This window comes from Drosophila virilis, chromosome 2 (genome assembly GCF_030788295.1).
Source record: "Drosophila virilis strain 15010-1051.87 chromosome 2, Dvir_AGI_RSII-ME, whole genome shotgun sequence".
Classification (NCBI taxonomy): domain Eukaryota; kingdom Metazoa; phylum Arthropoda; class Insecta; order Diptera; family Drosophilidae; genus Drosophila; species Drosophila virilis.
Genome location: NC_091544.1, coordinates 6,933,577 through 6,956,449, shown reverse-complemented (window position 1 = coordinate 6,956,449; position 22,873 = coordinate 6,933,577). Strand labels below are relative to the sequence as shown.

General features: G+C 37.2%; 3 protein-coding genes across 3 annotated transcripts in view; 2 read left to right on the top strand and 1 right to left on the bottom strand.

Moving 5' to 3' along the window:
• The window catches only part of LOC6629518 (IDLSRF-like peptide), a 63,146-nt gene that overhangs the window by 17,992 nt on the left and 22,281 nt on the right, over nt 1–22,873 (bottom strand). The gene's annotated exons all lie outside the window — the stretch shown is intronic.
• On the top strand, nt 8,642–10,157 carry LOC6629519 (uncharacterized). Its single transcript, XM_002054553.4, has 2 exons — nt 8,642–8,751; nt 8,852–10,157. Exon 2 carries the CDS (start codon nt 8,861–8,863, stop codon nt 10,016–10,018), a length of 1,158 nt encoding a protein of 385 aa, XP_002054589.1. The 5' UTR covers nt 8,642–8,751; nt 8,852–8,860; the 3' UTR covers nt 10,019–10,157.
• Nucleotides 15,319–17,335, top strand: LOC138910908 (uncharacterized). Its single transcript, XM_070207012.1, has 2 exons — nt 15,319–16,089; nt 16,156–17,335. The coding sequence occupies exons 1-2, from the start codon at nt 15,457–15,459 to the stop codon at nt 16,741–16,743; spliced, it is 1,221 nt and encodes a 406-aa protein (XP_070063113.1). The 5' UTR covers nt 15,319–15,456; the 3' UTR covers nt 16,744–17,335.

Sequence of the window (22,873 nt, the reverse complement as noted above, 5' to 3'; positions counted from 1 at the left end):
TGAAATAAAAGTACATTATTTTTACCAGTATTGCCCATATGAAGGCTGACATAAACAGTTCTTTAATTGTTCCACAAGAGCATTTATTTGTTCATTCTCACTGTATTAGAGAGATAACAAATGTTTCTGTACTTGAGCTGAAATTGTTGTGCATTTGTGATCAAGTGATTTACACGAGTAGAATTGATAGCATATTCTATTGGCCTTTCATTTTATTGACTTGTTAACAGCGACAAACTGATTTAATGGCCACTATTAATTGCTTAAAGTGTCATTAGACAGCCATAAAGCATGTCTCAAACCCTCTTTCACTCACTTTATCTGGCTGTTTTGGGTAATTTTAGCTTCCATTGGGACGCACCTTGGCCGACTTAAATTACACGTTAACAATTCCATTTCAAGTATATAGTATGGTATAGTATAATACTGTTGGCATTACCATGGCATTTGTATGCAAATGTCAAAGCATTTCTGCGGTCGAGTCGACTTGTCGACAAGTCGCCAAGGTCCTTTCCTTGTCTTAGTGACACATTTGTTGGCAAACCTAACTGCCAGCGGCCCGCTTTACTTGCGTCACTTGCGAAATGACCTTGCACTTGACGTTGCACACGTTGCAACAGAACTAAAAGGGGGAAAAAAAATGCTTAAATAATTACCACTTGAGCTGTTGTCACGCAAAATATGACAATTAAGCGAGCCCAGGACGTGGCCATAGACGTGCAAAAATAATAAATGCTTGGGGGACTTGGCGGAGAATAAAAACTGAACACTATGCCAAGACACACCAAGGCAAGGCAACGGAAGCATGTCTGAGACCCAGCCAGGCATTAGGGCCCGCCGCATGTCCCTTGGTTTCAGCGCCATCATCATAATGGCGTTTAAGTGCAGGCAATTAAAAATATGACAAGACTAGAATCTAAAGCTTGAAAGACTTTAGTCTAGCAAAAACCGTATCAGCAATAAAACTTGTTGCTTTTCAACTCGACTCAACTCACAATAACAATAACTTAAAACAAACTTGAACGTTAAATTGATTCAATTCTTAAACAGAAAGAAGCATATTTTATACAAAGATTTAGTTTTGTTGTAAATCTCATTGTTTAGTTAGAAAAATATGAAATAAATTATTTACATGTTTAACAACTTGTTGCAATTCAAATATAACTTAACTTCATATGGCTTACAGACTTACAAATTATTGCGTCAATAAATAAAACAAATTAATTTATGTTAATTTAGGGACAACAGTTTTACAGCCTTGGGGCATATTTAATTTTACAGCCTGTCTTGTTTAGTTATGAGCGCATATTTCGTTTATTATATTGCATTCCTTCATATCAACAAAAAAAATTCCCAACTTCGCATTCCGAGAGCGCCCCAAATGACAAATGGCATTAACGGCAGGCCAGAAATTAATGAGCGGTAATCATGAAAAATGTTTGGTTTACCAAATAAGTAAAGCCAACAAACAGTGTGTACACACATTAACACAATGCCGTTCTGTGAGCCAGGTTTAGGCACGTATTTGCCAATTGCTGCGGTCCCAGACGCATTCGTTTAAGTTAGGCCTCTAATTGAAAGCACGTTAGGCCAACAGCTATTTGCCAGCTGCTGTTGTTGTTGTTGTTGTTGTTGTTGTTGTTACTGATGGTTGTTGTAATTGATAAAGGAGGCAAACATTCGTTTTGATTAGCGCTGCCGTCACTTACACCTGGCAGGGGCAAGCAACTTTCATGACTGACTCTATTCATGCAGAGTCTACTTAAAGGCGCGCCTGAGAGCATGCTTCGCTTAAATTGATTAAAGCAAGCTTTTAATGTGGCGCATCTGCAGTAAGTAAATTTCAGATTAAATATTAATCATACGCCACATTTTCCAAATTCTATAGACCCAAGACTACTCCCTGGAGAATCCAGTCGAAGTTGATTGTTTCGCCGTTTCAGGAAAAAGCAAAAAGGTCCCACAAGTTGTTCAACTTGCTTTTTCGCTGCCACCTGCGCGTTATCACACGCCTCAATAACCAAATTAGAAATGGCCAGTGTGATTGTCAGTCTGCCGTTTCGCAGCACCCCCTCTGGAGTACTTTGTTTGTCTTTTCGCATTTTGAGTGCAATGTTGAAATGTTTTGACATTTTGACATTTAACGCTCTTGCAAGTCAAATAATAATAAGAATAATGATGATTACTTGCGGTTGGTATTTGTTGTCAATAGCATTGAACTTTAAGTGAACAAAGTTACCTGAATACCGTGAAATGGGTTAATAGATCTGCGGCATAGAATTCAAATATCATTTGAGAAAGTTTTCCTTATACACAAAACTTTTTTCATTCCGAATGACTTTCTTTTGCTGCCAACTGTCCTTAAGTGTTGTATGACATGCTGTCGATTTGTGTTGGGACTCAGTTTGAACACATTTTTGCGATATTTAAGCCCCAGTTTTGTGTCCCAATGCCATCCGCATACACACATTACGATAAAACTCGGCACTTTCTCTTTGGCAGCTTAACGCGTCGCGTTGCACGGTATCGTGATGAAGCTAATGCCCGTGCTGTTGCCACAGGGCAACAGTATCAGGAGGTTTAAGGAACAACAAAAAACCGGATGTGAATATGTAAATGAAATCCAGGCAGACACAAGCAACAGCCGGTCGATGCGAACAGGTGGAACAAACGAATATGGACGGGGGCAATAGAACAAGTGCACAGCAGTTGATAAATTGTTTATTTAAAAACGTATATACCATTGCGATAACAGCTACAAATTGCCCCGCGCCGCACCGCACCACCACCCAACATCAACTCCAATGCTAATGTTAAGCCTAAGCTACAATATTTGTATACTGTGGGAGCACAAAACCAAGCACCAGCTGCGCGCAGGGATCAAGCATATATATACAGTCGACGAACAAAATAGAAATGAAAATGAAATAGGCTTTTGGGCTGCGATAGTATTTGCAAATGTTAAGAAAGTATATAACAAAGACACAGAAAAAATATTGAGCAACTTTTTTTTTTATATACGAAATCAATTAAAACAAGGGTATAAAAAAAAAAACTCCTACCATATGACGACAAATTTTAAACGTTTATAAAATATGCAAGGGCATGACGGAAATTTATAAATTATTAGAATATTGCACATGTTGTGGTACATACAATTACAGGATGAAACGTTTAAGACCTTTAATAAATAGGCGAAATGCAGGATAAATAAAGAAGGTCATAAATTTAAATTTATATCAAACTTTGAATTGAATTGTTCCTTTTGCATTTATTTTAAATAATTATACTCTTCGGTTTTATTTGACAATATTAGCTAAGTGCTGGTGGGAATATTTATCATCTAATATTTGCTCGATTATATTCAATCATTTACTTTTCGCACAGCTGTTCAAATGAATATTTTTTTTTTTTTGGTCTTTTCTTGCATAAAATACTGGTTGTAGAGGCGTGTTCAATAATTTTTGATGAATTCATATTAGCCACAAGCAAATCAATCAATCAATCAAAGGAGAAAGGCTACCAACTGCAACTCAGGCGACGACAACGCCATTGGCACGCCCACATTGTCGACAAACGAACCGCCCACATCGAAACCGTAAACGGACGAGAAAAGAGCATGAGTGAGAGGGCAGGACCGTGGTGCGAATTGCGTGCCACGCGCCATGTGGTAAACCCAGCAGATTTGTGGTACGTTTATTTATCATATCAATCGAAACTTCAACTATTTTGCGCGTCATACTTCATGTTAAGCTCGCCTCTAAGCTGGGCCCCTCGAAATGTGGCGGCAAATTTTCCGTTTGCCGCACATTTATCAGGCAATTACCAAAATCGCTTAATTTATGCTACTGACGCATCTGTCAGTTGGTTTTGTGGCTCATTATGGAGCTTGAAACCGTTTCGATATATCCAATACAACGTTCGACTGGGCTCTGATTGAATTAGATTAAGTTCTGGTTGAATCTTCATTTTTGCATGCATTTGATTGGCCCCAGCTAATGGCTTTGTAATGAATGTTGTGATTAGCTTCGGGGCTAAGCTAAAACAACTTACCAGCGCCGAATCGATGTGTCGATGGGGCGTCTTAGATAGGTCGAAGGTTGCCACGATTTGAGTGGGCCGCTGTGCCCGCAGGCCCACCATTGCCAATTAAATGTATCGCCATTTGTCATTGAGGATTATTAAGGTTAGACAACAAAGTTCTATTGATTTGACATTATTGCTGGCTAGTACCTGCGGCGCTTTTATGGCCTTCTTAAATGTGGGGGCAGCACTAATATTGAGCTTGTGTACATGATAGAGCTAATTAAAAATCAATACAACTCTGATTTGTCAGCTACAATTTGGAAATTATATGGTAACTGAGCGATATTTCTATGCTCGATATATTTTTGTGAAATACGGAGTGTCAGAGCTCACAGACTCAAGTTAAGCATAGCGTTTAGCTTTACCTTTAATTATTGAAAGCTTTAAAGCATTTGGGTACATACTCTTTGGATTATAAGCACATAAGAGCCGTAGGGTACTGCAGCTTCCGAGGGCGAATGGTTACGCAAAATTCGCTTACTGTGCGCAGGTGGAAAGTCCAGCATGAGTGCAACAAATTCTAATAAAATGTAAAGCTTTAACCTTTGCTGCATGAGCACATTGGGCCAAGTGTGCTTTAGACCTGGCTAAAGTCCAGCTCATCCCCTGACATAAAACCGCTTAAGCTGTTGGCGCCGTGTTGCTTTAGCAAAAGTCATAAAAGAATCGCCGCCCGCACGTAGAAACTTAAATCATTGCCTTCGCTAATAATGAAAAACCCACACACAGAGGATGGGCAAAATACTATGAGAACATGGGAAGATAGAGTACGATAGGGAGCGTTTGCCACAGCTGCGCATAGAGGGCGGGTATATAGTACTTTTTAAAGCACAGTCAACGCAATACGGCGAGGCACATAAAACTTGAGCAATCGCACATAAATCTCTTGCAGACAAAATGGCCAACTGTTGTTGGCGCAGCCACAGCGCAGTTTGCATGCTAAGCAGGTGTATTGGCTTTCGCCCACAATAAAAGCCAATGGTGTGGAATGAACGTGGGCGCTTGGAAATACTTGTGCGAGAATGGGCAGCAGATGAAATCCTCTTTCAGGTGTGGGCCAGGTACCAAGTGCGAGTTAAATAAACTAGACTTTTTCATGTTCAAATTGCAATTCTGAATCGCAATTCAAATAGATATATACATATATATATATATATATTTATTATTACTATTATTTTCCTTTAAATATTTTCATTAAATAGAAATCAATATATATTATTTTTAATATGTGTTTACTTATTAATCAATGCATATGTTCGTAACTTTAAAATAACTTGCAAATTTTGAATGAAATATGATATGCAATATTTAGAATAAACACGATTTGAATATAGTTTGAGCGTGCGCATATTATCGAAAACGTATTCAGAACTTTATGACTCGTTCCTTATGTAATATGAATTTAAGCAGATTTATTTATTATATAATTTTAATAGTTCTTAGTATGCGGGCTGCCAATATAAGTATTATATATTTCACATTTTTACGCATCTCCCGTCCCTGCAGGCGCCAATTAACATTAAAAAGGCTTTCACTCGAAATTTTGATGTTAAAAATCAATAAATATATTTGTATATATATTATATATATATATATCACTGTGTTTGGCAGCTGAAATTGAAATCACATGCAACTGGCAGACACATAAATTGCGGTTTATATATATTATAATACCCATCAATATGAAATGGCCAAGGAACGGGTATGCTCGTTTTCTGTATATAACTTTAAATTATCTAAAAACTAAATGTACCCTCAAATAGATAATGGCCTGAATGGATTTCCCAATGATTCTCTATAAAGTTCTCTTCCCTTTGTGATATCCTACCTAGCCTCCTAGCTGACAAGTTTTGGTTATAGCGTAACTCGTAGTCGAGAACACTTCGCGAGCGTGTTCTCCTATTTTGTATTTTTTTTTGGTGCACGGCAATGTGCGTGTCGTGGCCTTTAGCCAAACATCTTTGCAACATGCAACTTACCAACGGCAGCTCATAAATCTGCAAATGTGATAAATGGCTGTAAAGCGTAGCTTAATGTTTATTTAAAATAATGATGATGATGAGCAGCGTGTGCCCCGGCCTGTCGGGGTCGGATCGTATGCAAATTTGCCCAGCACATTAGGCAAAATTGTCAAATGCCAGTTGCGAGTGGCTCGTTGAGGGTCTCTCCTGTGGAGCCTGACAGTTGCTGCCTTTTGGGCTGTCAATTATTCATAAATTGCGCATACGTCTGCGCTCATTACGCATACGCCCCCTGTGCGCTTGTGCGTGCATTTAAATTGCTTTCAGTTTGCTTATGTCTATATATTTATATGTATATCAGACATTGCATTAATTTGATTTACACAGCGACACGTGGAAATGTTCCCTTTACCTATCATTTTACTTACATATTTCTTGTCCCTTTAGCATCATTTTGCATAATTTAAGGCTAATGTCCGCCTATGAGTTCTGAATTTAAGCTTGCGGCTTTTTGTTCTTCAAAACTCTGCCTAACTTTTCATAATTTCCGTCAAACGTTGTTTATATTGCCAACGTTACCGAATAATTTACGCATGAAATCGAAAAAGTTTTTTTTTGCTGGTTTCACAACATTTGTTTGACTTGGCGACACTTATTACAGGAGATGCTGTTCTTCTTGTTTATTTTATTTATTTATTGCTGCTGGTGTGTGGTTTATAAGTTAGCCTAGATTTGCATACATTAAGTGAGTGTGCCCAGTTTTATGGCCAAGATGAATATAAATGAACAAATTTTGACGTAGGCTTGACAAAGTATTTGACATTTAAATAAATTATTCATTTTCATGTTGGTTTTTTGAATGCCAAACGGTTACGAAAGTTGAGCTTAAGTAACGATTTATAAACGATTAATTATATGGTTAAAAGTGATCAGCGAAGTTATGTGAAAAGCTGATGTAATGGTAAATTACTGAATATTTTCCTAATACTAACGAACTTTGTTACCAAATGCCCATTTTAAATCAAACCCTATTTGTTAATTGTTTTCCGAAACTTTTGCATTTCGTTGAAAATGTTAAGTTAACACATAAAGACAAAAGTTACAGTTAACCGATAAAAGTTTAAACATAATTAAATATTATTGTTAATATTTGAAAATACTCGTTCTCAGACTAAAAAAATGTAGAGTTCGGAATTAAAATATATATACGCATATAAACAATACCTACAAATGCTTATACTATATTAGGAAAGAAGTTATCATTTTTTACCTTTTTAATAATATGGTATTTAGCCCAAGAATTATTGGATATTATGGGAGAGAGGATATTTGAAATACAATAAGAATACTTGTGTAAACACCGAAGCTAACCAAAAGTGTATGGTAAAGAAAGGAAGAATCACAGCTCTAAATTGATATATATTGAAACAAGATTGTTTCTTGTGGCACCTTGCATTTAAGCACAGGGTATCTCATAGCAGGCATTACCGGCAAGAGCGCTCTTATTGGCAAATTGTTGATTTAAAATAAAAATGAAAAGCAGGTTCCATTTTTTATTGCAATACAAAACAAGGCAAGCGTTTCTATAGATGGAATCAGGCTTTATACATGACTCTCAAGGGCATTATGAATGTGTCTGCAAATACAATACGAACGTCATACGGAGATGGCCTCTGTGGATGCATTATGAAATAAAATAAAAGCCACAGTCAGCGAATGCGGCTAATGCCCAACACAGATACAACAAAATAAATAAGTATATTTGTTTTACTTATTTGATGTAACCGTTGAAGCTGGCGTAATAAATTTTTTATTTTCCTGTGGTATTTTGCCTTCTAATGCGTCCAGTGCTCAGGGTCATCCTCAGCTGCGGTTTCTGGCTGGCTAAATACACAGCGACATGAGTAATGACAACTTTATCGCTCATCTGTTTGGCTTGTGTGTCCCATCGGGACGGTCGTGGAGGGGTTTCGGTCGGCATTTGTCAGCATTTTTGTTTCACAAACATATTTGATTATATTCTTTTTTTCCGTCTTACTGTTCAGCATGTCAAACCAATATTTGTTCGGCTTGCCTCATGTCAACGGATACGGATATTGTATTGCTTGTTGTTGAACCTCTGCTTGTCCAATAAATTCAACATTGATGTATATATTTACTCGAATAGCAGCGAAGAGTAGCAGAAGTAACCAGGACATGCCTTGCCTTGGGAACAAGAGCTCATGGTTTATGAATATTGTCGCCGGCATGTTTCATCTAATATGCAGGACGGCACTCCCAGACAGGCCCATTTGCTTCCTCCCAATCATGAAGTTGAGTCAATGCCGTCATTAACACTTAGATATGCCCACAGCCAGAGGGTCGTCAATCTAAGAGGTGGTTGGACAAATGTGTAGGCTGCTTTACAAGCAAAACATTTGTCTATGTAACGTTTTCCCTTTACAAGTTTTATTATTATATTCTAAAGCTCATATGCTGCCAAAGAAAGTGCGCAAATATTTCAACACTCAGACAATAAAGCAATGTTTTTTACAATCAACCTAGGTAGACTTTATACAGTCTTGTCTTCATTGAAAACAGTGGAGTTAAAAGTCTTTTAATCGATTTAAGATCTTAGCCTTAACTTTGTAAAGTGAACGCTTTGCATTTGCTCTCAGCAGAATCAACTCAACATTGGAAGTGTACTCAGGATTTTCAGTAAAATGTAGTACAATTGTTCGGCCAGTCTCGATATATAATCTTTAAAATACAACAAAAATATACAAAATAATTTGTTTAATATATAATTTTTAAAATTTTTCCAGCTAATCTCGATGCAGGCCCATCATGCCATGCCCGATTTCCGGTGCCGGAATAACTGCCAACATAAGGAGTGCCAGCGCCATGCGCCGCTCGGTATCATTGATCAGCATACGCAGTGCAAGTGCCTGGGCGAAGTGAATGCATCATCGATATTCCTGGAGAACGTACTGGACTTGGCCAATACATTGGCACAAATAATGATCATATGCGGATTGCACGAGTGTAAGGCTAAGTCCACGGTCGACATCATAACGTATGCCTTTCTGCATTACGATCAGGTATGCTACTGCATCGATACGGTTCCCAAGAAGCGGCTGCGCAAAGAGGATCTCTTCCACGAGCTGGGCAAAAAGTCACTGATGAACAAGGTCGAAGCGCATCTGGCATACAACATCATCAAGCGCGGCTTCAAAGCCTTCTACTACGAGCCCAAGCAGGAGCTGACCTACGACGAGCAGGGCAGACCTAGCTATAATGACGAGTGCGTTTGGGTGCATGCGTCGCGCAAGACCGCCGAGAGCTATGCACGTTTCGACGGCCTCTCTTGCAACGAGCAGATGGCTTTTGAGGCCAAAATCAAGATTGCCTACAAAAAGTATTACGATCGCATGCAGACCCGCAAGCGCCAGCCAGAGGGTGATGATTGCAACTGTTGCTTCTGCGCCAAGAAGCGCGGACATCTTGTTTATGCCAAAGAACCGGTGCCATGCAGCACCAAACGTAAGCCGAAGCATATATGCCCTTACTGCTGCAAGAAGAAGCAGAAGCAGCAGTACACTCATCCTGCTCGCCAGCCAGCCAAGTGTCCCAAGTGCCACAAGTCTCGCAAGTTCTGCTGCTGCACCAAGATGGACTTCAATCTGCAATGGGTGAAGAGCATCTGGGAGCGACCCGATTTCAATCAGTATTACAAAAACGAAATCGCCGAGATCGAACAGCGCCTCATCAAAGGTTCCTGCTGGCTGCCACCAGAGCCAATCGCCACAGAGGGCGTCGATGACGAAGAAGGAGAGGAGGAAAGTGAAATTTCACCCGAAGCCCTATTGGCTCTTGGTGGCAAGAGCGTGGGACACCCGCCCAAAGAAGACGACGAAGAGGAGGCACCAGCACATGCAGCTTCAAATGAAGGTGCCGCTGAGCCTGCACCCGAAAAAGAAGGGGAAGAGTAATTGTCAATGGAGTGTGAAACATTTCAAAACATTTACCAATTGGTATTCTTTCGACAAGCTACCCAAATCAGTAAAAATTCCAAGTTTATCTCAAATTTATATCGCCTTTTAACTTAATACATTTTTTTGTAAAAATTAAGCAGTTGCAGTTCATTAAATATCAGGTTTTATTGTCATTATAAAAAGGAGAATACCAGAGCCAAAGACAGTAAAATTTGGCATGTAGGTACTGGTCTCGTATATAGAAAACCAGCATATTTATTTTTCGTCGTCGGATGCTTTTAAGCATGCACACACATTTCAAATGGATAGCTCTATCAGCACCGAAATGATTATAAAATGAATTTTCCATAGAGTAAGGCTAAGGGAAAAATCACAGCCACAGCATAAATTGTGTAGTTAGACGTGTGCGTGCTTGTGAGTATCTGTGTTGTTGTATATACATGTATAGAAGACAGCGAGAATGTTTATAACGATAGCTCGACGTTAGATACACGCTGTGTCTAGCTCAGGCATTTCCAACATCATTGACAAGCCTTAATATTCGGATAGATGTCAGATTGATTTAATCAAAAATAAAGATAGCAAATAGAAAGATATGTAAAAATCGGGCTTAAAAATGTTTAAAAAATCCCAACATATTGCATTGAAATCAAATGCCCAAATCTCAACTGGCTAATAAACGTACCTAATATATCGTCCGCTCCCTTTCACTTGTGACTTGAACATTGCTCTAAAAAGTATATTCATACATCTGTGGTATGTAGCAGGCCATTATGGCATAATACGTGCTAGTCTCCTCAGCTACGTCCACGTTCAAGTGCACTTCATCATAACCACAAACCGCCCTGCAGCTGTTGCTGTTGCTGCCGCCTTCTGCTCCTGCGGACAATGCCCTGAGTGGAGTGCTTTTCAACACTAACTCGTAGCTGCACACAAGAATTCCCTCGTAACCTCGAGCCGAGCACGAGAGGCAACAACTGCAGCAAATCCACCCGACTGCAACTATCCGTTGCAGTCATTTAACTCGAGAACGCAATGCAAATCCTTAGCAGTCTCTGTGCTCGGCTTATTAAGAATTAAGTGAATATGCAACATGTTGAGTCGTGTAGCAAACTGTACTCATAAAGTGGGTAAAAATCTCTTTTTTTTTGCTGTTATGTACATGTATGTACATGTCTGCATGTATGAATTTGCAAGCCGAAAAAGTAGGCCACTTCTACACCATGTTGTGGAATGTGTGAAACTCAAACAATTTCTGATAACTGTTTAAATCGAATTAATCGGCAAGATTTTTCAGCTGGTATTTTTCATTTCGTCGTATTCTGATTATTCTATTCATTTGCACTTGCATTTGCTTGGCAAAGTTGGCATTCACTTTATCTGCTTGGTAAAAATTTGGCATGAATTCATCGAAATGACACGAAAGACTACAATCGCAGAGTTGCCATACTGCTATAAATTGTGCAGAAGCATTGCCAGCATTGAACAAATTTGATGAGAATTTTGTAAACAGTGTTAATAACACATCGATTATTTCAAAGTTCCGACAGTTCGGATATTGACACTCTCCCAATTGACACAACTTATTCTGTAAGATGTGAATGCAATTTGGTAAAATCTAACGCACATCGAAAATGTTTCATTATGTATTTATATATACTATCTGACTTGCGTTTGGTCTAGCCAGTCTGGAGGTGGCATAAAAAGTTTGAAAGTGAAAAGTTAGTGTAACAAAAGCATGCAACTAAGTGGAATTGCCACAACTTTTCACTAGCTGCCAATTTGAGAGCCAATGTCAAGCCTGATGCCGCAAAAGTTTTGTGTCCGCCCAACTGGCGTCCTTGCAGTGTCATAATCACCTTTCGACTGTTAGACTGCAAATTAGAATGTGCTTTGCGGTTGGGCCTTCAATATCCGGCGATGCATATCGCCGCAAATAATTGAAAGCAAGCGTGCTAATTTATTTCTGCTGTTTTGGAAAAACCACAATAGAAATTTAAACTGCGGTTCAGAATTCCATCGAGAGAATTGCAATAAATTTGCGCATCAAATTGTCACTCAGTGGTTTGATATTATTTTAATTCAAATTTTATGGATGGCTCATTTGTTGATTGGATAATTAAATATTCAAATATGTTGAAATATAGAATGGCATTCAATTTTAATTATTGAAACGGGTAATAGGAGTGGTAAAATTACATTAATATGCATATCGACTGTTGAAGCTATAATTGAATTTATTTGTCCTAACCTAATTGAGATGGTTGTAATTGAAATTAAATTGTGGACTTGTACTTGTATTTGGAAAATACAATTTGTTGCCACTCTAGATATGGGCAATGAATAATTAAGATGACTTGATAACTTTTTTAACTAATTATGGCCTTGAGTTCACTTTTTACCTCAAGCAATAAAGTTTCTGAGAGAAAAGTTAGACTCAAGGCTAAGTAACCTAATTAAACTAAAAGTTGTCAAAGTAAAACATGAGTTAATGCAGAAAATTCACATACTGTATGCACATAAAGGTCATTTAAATGCGTCATATTTGTTGGCCAAGGTTTATTTTTAATGGATCACACATGTCCATAGGCGGAATAAATCAATTTGCAGCGCTGCGAGGCAAACGAAATGACGTATAATTCCAATAACAAATATATTCATACTAATAATAAATACATAGAATATTCAGTCCTGCATATTGAATATCTGAGCGGCACCTAACCAACGTACCTGACTAATTCTATATGAAGGCATTTCAACAGCAGGGAATAAATATTAAATTGCTTTTAATGCCGACAGCTAAATTGGATATTCAAAGCCAGACTCTGTCAGTTGCAGCCACAACAACAACTTAAGGCGCTGGCCAAGGATGCCCCAGCATCTGGGCAAGATTGCTGAAGTATCACAAAAGTCACAAGTGGATTTTTAGTGCAAATGCAAATGCGCTCAGCCAATGCGGATCTGCATCTGTGGCTATAACCAAAGCATCTTTTATCCGCTGGCAGGACATTACTTCAGCTCTGCTTTGGCTGGGCTTGGCTTGCCCTATATGACCGCATATTTCCATTTTCCATAGAATACTTTGGCTCGAAATTGGATTTTGTGTATGTGTGGACGCCGAAATATATTTCTGACAACCGCCAGAAAATACAAATACAAATGCGAATATGTATGCAAATGTGGATGACATGCAAAGCTGTTGTACTGGCGGCACATTGCATGAGTTTAGAGATTTATATAAGTAAATAGCTGAACTATGGTAAAGTGCAAAAGTCAAGCAGCAAATGTATAATAAATTATCGCCAAAATCCGGTTAAAAATAAATCTACTACATGCACTCACTCCCAAGGCCAAGCAGAATGCACATTGACATTGACAGTCGGCTTGTTTTAGTTACATTTGTTAAACTGCAATGTTATAGGCTAGTACCATGCGAATCATTGACGATTTTATATATTGTAAAAATAAAAATCGTATCTATTGTGTACAATTCTAGCAAATAAATTGGCATTCCCTCGGTTACACAAGCAAATGTAAGCTTAATTATCAAGAAAAGGCAATGCGAAAAGGGAAAGTGGATAAAACGAATGAAAACTGAGTTGAGAGCAAATTAATTTCAGTTTAATAGGTTGAACGGAATTAATTATTGAAAACTAAGCAAAATGTAGATTTAATGCAATTCCAAACTTTGTAAACTCTCATTAAATTAGTTGCACTGTATAAATTTGCCTGACTTAGCATTTCTTAATTTATATATTTCTTTATTAAATTTTATAAAAACAACAAAATGGCGAAAATGAATGGATGTGAACAACAATAATTAAAGTTTTTCTTTTTTTTTTTTGGATTCTTTCGTGGTGTCATATGTCGATATAAACCCTAAATACTCGATTGAAAAGCGAAGTTGATATAGGCACAGTGGGAGGGCAGTGAGTTTCTTTTCCAATGATTACATAATTTGAATAGTTCTATTTGTATTGTCTGAGATTGTCGAGAGCTACAATTGGCCAAGTGCAATAGGACGGCGTTAACATGCTTGGCTTAAAACTGATTTCGTGCCAAAAATTAAACTTAAGTTTCTGTTGCTGTTACAAGCACAAATCAATATGCCACGCCCTCACACTCGACTTATGTTTGTCTGCAAGGGTTGCTTTACAACATTCAAGTCGCTTTGGCTTAATGAAAAAGTGTTGTGTTACCCAGTTTTCTGCCCGCAACGGGGCGTATGAGCAATACATGAAAGTCCTTCCTGAACTACCCACCCGCCAGCTACCACACCAAACTGACTTCCCGACTGTCCATAGGTGTTTTTACATATTCAATACGTTAGGTTTATCTTTTTGACGCGCACGGCGAAACTTTTATGGCAGTAGTGCGCACTGTAAGTACCCACAAAAATGAATGGGAAACAGGACACGAAAAGCAAAGAAAAAGAAAACAGCAACAAGAAGCGCCAAGCGGAAAAACGCTTTTACTTTCGCCAGTCGCTGTCGGCAGCCCGTAAAATTGACAAGCCGTAAAAAATATACGCATTACCAGTACCCAATGCTATTTATCGAATGGCTGAATGCATGTTGAGCAACAAATTTCCTCTTTGATGACGCACAGAACTACGTGAAATAATATTACACCATAAAAATGGCGCTTTATGCTAACTAAGCCGAATATATTTCAGTCATTTACTTAGTTATAGCTCGCTAATTCTACGTCTCAGGCTCATTAACGGTATACAAGCTATAAAAGTATGCATAATGTGAATACTTAAATATAAAACGAACGCCCGACTTGCCTGCGGCCGCGTATTTATAAATATCTTGCGAGTAATGCTTAAAATACGCATCGATATAAGTTGAGCGACAAAATCGATCAAAATTGACCTTTAGCTTCGACCCAGCAAAGTAAGGCAATACATATATATCAAAGATAATTCAATAGAACATATTCGCACCGCAAAACAAGAAAAATTTCAGCTAACTGCAACTACCATAAAAAAAACTAAAAACGTTAGGTAATTGAATAAAATTACTTTTGATGGATATACTTAAAGCAAAAATATAAGTTTGGATACTGAGAGGAATTAAATATACCCTGTTGTTAAAATAATTAATATATGTAATACTACTGTACTTAAGATATAAGTATGTATATCTTAATATTGTAATAGGATAAGAGCATCATTGGTAACCCTAGCCAGGGTATTATAGTGTCACTATCTATGTTAATTATAACAGTACGATAAGTAAATATCGATAAAGAAAAGCGGCTGCAGAGAAGAAGTGGAAGGCAGTCTCTCTACAGTACTAGCAGTAAGAGGACGTGTTGTTAAAAATAAAAAGGCAACCCGAACATAAGTTAAATCAACAAAGAAAATCATACTATTACAATATCAGAAGTGGGATTGACTCAGAAAAAAAAAAAAAAAAAAACACAACAAAATGGAAAATATAAATATAAATGACGTGTCAATAGCGACATTGAAAAGTTGGTTGGCATTACTAAATTTGCCAACAGAGGGTACCAAAACTGAGCTGATGGCGAGATTAAATAAGGTACCAGTGGATATCCGAGACGATGCTGCAAAGGAACTTGAAGTTCAACGTAACAAGGAACAGACAATTGAGGCTCAAAATGAGTTGCAAAACATAATGCAACAACAGCGTGACGAAATAGCAAATGGCGCCGAGATGCTGAAATTGATGCGTCTCGAAATTGAAGCGTCTCGAAAATTCCTAGAAGAATTTCAAGTAACGGTGAACCGCAACTCGCACATCGGCGGGAGCGACGGGGGAGAGCAAGAAAGTGAAGTCGGCGATTTATTGCAGCTAGAGGATGGTCACACTGAAGAAAGACCACGGTCGACGGATGGCAACGCTGGTGCAGCTGATTACACTGGAACGGATGGCAACGCTGGTGCAGCTGATCACGCTGGTGCAGCGGGCAACGCTGGGGCAGCTGGAAGGATCGACGAAAGTGGCAACGCTGTCGGAGGCAACTTAAATAATTGCATCCAAACTGGAGCGATGATGTTAGCCAAGGAAATTTTATTAGAATTTACTGGAGAAAGTGAGGTGCGTAAATGGGTAATGCAATTCTTCAATGTGGCCAAGATCTACAGACTAAATGATATGCAACAGCACTTGCTTTGTATAAGCAAATTGAAAGGCGGTGCTTTGAAGTGGTTGCATGCAGACCCTATGCGCATCATTGCTCCGATTGACGAGATGCTAAATCAATTGGTTTTGGCCTTCGGGGGAGGATTTTCGAAGTCGGAACTACGACAGAAGTTCGAGGATCGGGTTTGGAAACCAGATGAGGTGTTCGCCACATATTTTAGCGAAAAAAGCATATTGGCACAGGACATCAACATTGATGTAGAGGAGTTAATGGAGGGTATTATTCGAGGCATACCTTGCGAAAACTTGCGCACTCAAGCTAGTATGCATTGCTTTACCAATCCGGCTCAAATTTTACGTGCGTTTGCAGCTATAAAGTTGCCAATTAAACGGGTACGAAACCATGTAGTGAAACAAACTGCACAGGAAGCACAGGCGGACAAACAACAACGTTGCTACAATTGCAATGTTAAGGGCCATTGGGCCAAAGATTGTTTAAAGCCCAAACGGGAGGCAGGATCTTGCTATGCGTGCGGCTCAAAGGATCATTTAATAGCAGGATGTCCAAATAAAAAGTATGATATGGAAAACAAATATAATGCCTTATAGACTCTGGCAGCCCTATTTCATTTTTAAAGGAAAAGTTTGTGCCATTAAAAGTAAAGCGTATGCCAGATGCAAATTCGTATGTAGGTTTAAATGAAAGTAAATTGAAAAATTTTGGAAAAATTTTATGTTTTATGAAGAAAAAGTTAATAAATGTTTATTTTAATGTTATAATTGTGGCAAATGAGTCTATGAGGTATGACGCTGTGCTTGGTAGAGATTTTATGGATTCTTTTGGTTTAAATATTGATTTAAGAACATTAAAAATTGTGAACGGGCATAAAGTTGATCACCAGAATAATGGTAAAAATGATATCATAGCTACAAGCTACAAAGAAAAACAAAAAAAAGTGGACGATGAAGATATCAAACACGAGCAAAATGAAACTATATTGTTAAATGATAAAATCGTTAATAAGGAAATAGTCAGTAATGAAACTGGTAGTGATGAATTAGTTAGTGAGAAAATTGTTAGTCCGGAAACGCTTGGTGATAAAGTTGGTAGTGATGAGATAGTTAGAAATAAAATAATTAGTGGTGAAATAGTTAGAAATGAAGTGATTGGGATCGAAACTGTTAGTGATGAGATAGTTAGTTATGGAGAGCTTAAGCTCGAACCTGATAGTGAAGAAGGTGTTAGTGATGAAATTATCTATAATCAAACCGGGATTGAAAAAGTGATTATAGAAGATATAGGAAACAGTGCAGTTAAAATTAATAATCATGTTAATGAAGCGCCAGTGAATAGCGAAATCATGGGAGTGTTAGAAGAGAATTTTGAGAAGGATATCTTAACAATAAGTTGGGAAGATTCTAACAAAAGAGAAAATATATATATTTTAAGTGAAGATATTGATTACAGCACAAAGTGTGAATTTGAAAATTTATTTGAAAATACTTATGTAAAAGCGAAAAGGCCAAATCAGCCAAAATTAAGACATGAGTTAAGCATAAGATTAGAAAACGACAAAGTATTTAATTGTACACCTAGGCGGTTATCTTATATGGAAAAAGAAAAGTTGCAAGAATTATTAGACGACTATTTAAAAGATGGAATCATTAGGCCAAGTTGTTCAGAGTATGCATCACCTATAGTACTAGTGAAGAAAAAAACTGGAGACATGAGGTTATGTATTGATTTTAGAAGACTGAACAAAATTATATGTAGAGACAACTACCCGCTACCATTGATCGACGATTTATTAGACAGACTATGCGGAAAAACAGTATTTTCAAAGTTGGATCTAAAAAACGGGTATTTTCATGTTTTTGTTAACGAGCAATCTATTAAATACACTTCATTTGTTACCCCTTTAGGACAATATGAATTTCTTAGGATGCCCATGGGTTTAAAAACTGCGCCACATGTATTTCAAAGATTTGTTAATAACATATTTTGTGATATGATAAAAGATAATAAGGTAATTGTTTACATGGATGATATTATGATAGCAAGTACAAACATAAAGGAACACATGGAGACCTTAAAGGAAGTGTTTATAAGACTGGTGCAAAACAAATTAGAGTTGAAATTAGATAAGTGTGAATTTTTTAAAAGCAGCGTTAAATATTTAGGATTTGTGGTGGATAGTAAAGGCGTTAGGGCTGATGAAAAAGGGTTAGAAGCGGTTAAATCCTTTCCAATACCAAACAAAATTCAGGGAGTACAAAGTTTCCTAGGGTTATGCTCCTACTTCAGGAGGTTCATTTTAAACTTTTCTATATTAGCTAAACCCTTATATGATTTATTGAAAAAAGATAAGAAATTCAAGTTTGGAGAAGAGGAGTTTAAGTGTTTTAATATGTTAAAAGATAAATTGTTAGAGGCGCCAGTACTATCAATATATAATTACAAAGAAGAAATAGAACTACATTGTGATGCCAGCGCAGTGGGATTTGGGGCTGTTTTATTTCAAAAAAAAGAAGATAGGAAATTACACCCGATTTTTTATTTTTCTAAAAGAACAACCGAAGTAGAGTCTAAATATCATAGTTTTGAGTTAGAAACGCTAGCCATCATTTACGCATTACGCAGATTTCGTATATATCTGCAGGGAAAACGATTTAAAATAATGACAGATTGCAACTCTTTAACTTTAACGCTTAACAAAATAGATTTAAATCCGAGAATTGCTAGATGGGCGTTAGAACTACAAAATTACGATTTTGAGTTAGTGCATAGATCGGGCAAGCAAATGCAACATGTGGATGCGTTAAGCAGATGTTATGAGGACATTTTAGTTATTGAATCCAATAGTTTTGAGGACAATTTAGTTATTTGCCAAAGCAAAGATGACAAACTGGTAGATATTAGAAAGATGTTAGAAAAAGAAGAGCACAAGCTATTCGAAATGAGAAATGGGGTCATTTACAGAAAAACAAATGATGGCAGATTAGTTTTTTATGTACCAAAGGATATGGAAGAACATGTACTTTACAAATATCATGATGAGTTGGGACATGCTGGGAGAGATAAGATGATCGATGCCATTGGAAAGAGTTACTGGTTCCCATATATTAAGGAAAAAGCAATAAAGCATATAGGGAATTGTTTAAAATGCATTGCCTTCGCCCCCAAGACGGGTAAGAGTGAAGGACTATTACATAGCATACCGAAAGGAAACAAACCGTGGGAGATGATCCATATAGACCATTATGGACCAATTAATGCAGGAAGGGCTAATAAATATATATTGGCGGTGGTTGACGGATTTTCAAAATTTGTTAGACTATATACAGCAAAGACAACAAGTACGAAAGAAGCGATTAAGGCATTAAAAGATTATTTCAGAGCGTATAGTAGACCTAAGTTCATTGTATCGGACAGAGGGAGTTGTTTTACTGCAAAAGAGTTTGATGAATTTTTAAAAAATGAGGGAGTAACGCATATTAAAATAGCAACGGGTTGTCCGCAAGCAAATGGTCAGGTGGAAAGGTTGAATAGAGACTTGGGTCCGATGATGGCAAAAATGGCGGAGCCAGAAAATGGTTTACATTGGGATGTTATTATAGAAAATGTTGAATATGCAATAAACAACACACAACACAAAAGCATAAAGAAATTTCCAAGCGAAATGTTATTCGGATTACAACAGAAAGGAAAAGTTGTTGATGAATTAAAAGAAAAATTAGAAGAGTTTACACAGGTGAACACGTGTGATAAAAGAAATTTAGAAAATATAAGAAAGAGTGGAGAAATATATCAAAAAGAAGCTCAAATCAGAAATGAAGAGCGGATTAATAAAAAGAAGAAAGTATCAGTAGAATATAAAATAGGTGACTATGTCATGGTAAAAAATTTTGATAGCACACCAGGAGTTTCAAAAAAGTTAATACCAAGATATAAAGGGCCTTATAGTATAGAAAAGATTTTAAAAAATGATAGATACTTGTTAAAGGATGTAGAAGGCTTTCAATTATCTCGCAACCCGTACGTTGGTATCTGGAATAGCCAAAACTTTAAGCATTGGATGCGAAAATAGGCAATAAGCATTAGTTATAAAGATAGATACACATATAAAAAGACAGAGATCGGGAGCTCTCTTTGTCAGGATGGCCGAGTTGTAATAGGATAAGAGCATCATTGGTAACCCTAGCCAGGGTATTATAGTGTCACTATCTATGTTAATTATAACAGTACGATAAGTAAATATCGATAAAGAAAAGCGGCTGCAGAGAAGAAGTGGAAGGCAGTCTCTCTACAGTACTAGCAGTAAGAGGACGTGTTGTTAAAAATAAAAAGGCAACCCGAACATAAGTTAAATCAACAAAGAAAATCATACTATTACAATATAATAGCATATATTTTAATCGTATTTAATCTCAGTATTCTATCAGCATTCAACTCTAAGTAATATATCAAAATATTTATATATGTATATATATACATATATATGAATATTATTTGAACATAGCAGTTAAATGGCGAACACCTATTGGGAGTACGTAAAATTTTATACTTGGTCTCCTGTTAAGAGATTTGTGTGCTCGAATATTACAAATAAAGCTAATACAAATTATCGTTAAATATTACAAATTTGGTTTGTGCGAGAATGTGAACGTAGCCGGCTGACAATATAATAGATAAAACAAATTCCAATCTACCCGAAACAGGGCCCTCAGGATCATCTCCAATGCTTAACTACACCACACCCACTAAGAGAACCGAAAGAAACTCAGTGTGCCTTGGGTATAACAAAAACTTATTAGATTAAGCAAGTCCTATTAAAATCTTCACAGGTACACCAGCACACAGGCTATCAAACTGCTCGGAAACAGCTCCTATACAAGAAGGCTCAAAAGACTTTACCCGCTTGACCTCCCCCGTGGGGTTAACACTTTAGCTCGTTTCTCTTCTCACTCTCAACAACACTTAGTTAACAGCCTGGTCAATGAATTGACAATTTTCTCGTTGTTTGTAAAATTAGCTGATGGTCTCACAATAATAGGTTGCAAATGTTACCACTGACATATTCCCAAACAAAAGTCGATAACTTTTCAATGCAATACGTCATTTTAAAGCACTATATCTCTTGAGATATGCCTGAATATGCCACGCTTTAAGGAATCTATTAACCTACAAGCTAAATATCTACAGCCAGACGTCAGTAATCGAGTGGAAAAGCTACCAAGGCCTTAAATTTGTGACCATTTAAGCGTCTTGCTATGCTCCAGCTGAGCCACAATGATGTCAATTAGTCAAGTGGCTTTAATGCTTCGATAGATATATAAGGCTGCGTATTTAAAATGGGGATGAAGTAGCATAACCCAAGCTAATCACTTAAATGTTCGATTTCTTTGAATTTTGAACACTTTCAACTGATTTTGAAGTGGCCAGAAAACTGGCTACAACACATTTGTATCGGGTATCATTGTGTCTGAGTAGGTATAATGACTGCCACAGTTGGTAGTCATAGCATGTGGTTAATTGGCATGCACTAATAAATCATTAAACATGTTGTGTGTGGTTATCGTTAACCAGCGTTAACGCGGCGTATACATAACAAAACGGGCGGCAAGCTAATTTGCATAAGCGTATCTAATAAATCCCTAGATTTGCATATCCAATGGCCTAGTTTACACAAAATTGGCAAAGAGGCCACAAATCAGTGCTGGCCGCGTATAATTAAGCTGTCAACATAATTAAATTTATCGCATTTATGGAATACTTTAGACATCGCCATTGCAATTAAGCGCCCTTCGCTTGACCAACGCTTCGGCTATTTTATGGCAGTGGAAAATTGCTTACAAATGGCTCTGATAGACATACTCGCCGCTCGTTTACATGGAATATTTACTAGTTGCTTTATATCGTTTAGAGTAGAATTTATATTGATATTATTTATGTCTGGTTGTGGTCGAACAAATTGCACAACTCAAATTTGCTATGCTTTTCCTTGGCAATAACAATAAATATTGTGGATGGCCTGGTAAGGGCGCAAGCATGGAAGTTTAATACACTCGTTACCAAAACTATATTTCTTGTGCTTGCTTATTTATTTGCAACAATATTCTAGCACAGTTTTCTGTAATTTTTATTTCAAGTTCTCTCTTGAGATTGTCATTCGGTTTTGTACAGATTTTAATTTTAGATTGAGAGCGAGTTTTTAAACTAAATGTTTTCGGCTTAAGGCTGCACAAAATCAATATACTTTCGATAAATAAATAATTATATTTTTCTGTGAATGGAAGACATGACTGGTATCTGATAGGAACATATTCATATTTGCCATATCAAGTATTCCTTTGTTAGTTCTTTGGAATGTTTTCCGTTCAAAGAATGTTAGTTGTTAGTTGCATTCATTTGCTGAAACTCCTTTTCAACAATTTACATTTTGGTTATTTAGCATTGGGTATAACAATTGTTGTTATATTTCTATTCCACTACGTTAAATGTTTGCATTCATGTCGGGTTATATTCTCTATTTTTTATGACTTCCAAATATTTAGTGCATTATCCAATTAGGGGCAACTTGTCAAGGTGTAAGACCACAAAATGTGTTGGAATTACGTTTTGAATTATGCAGGCTTTAATTCACTTCTAACGTTACCACATAACAGTGGACCAAGGGGGGTAGAATTTCATGTTGATTCTGGCATTGTATGATTGTAACTTGAGCATGCGATTGAGTGT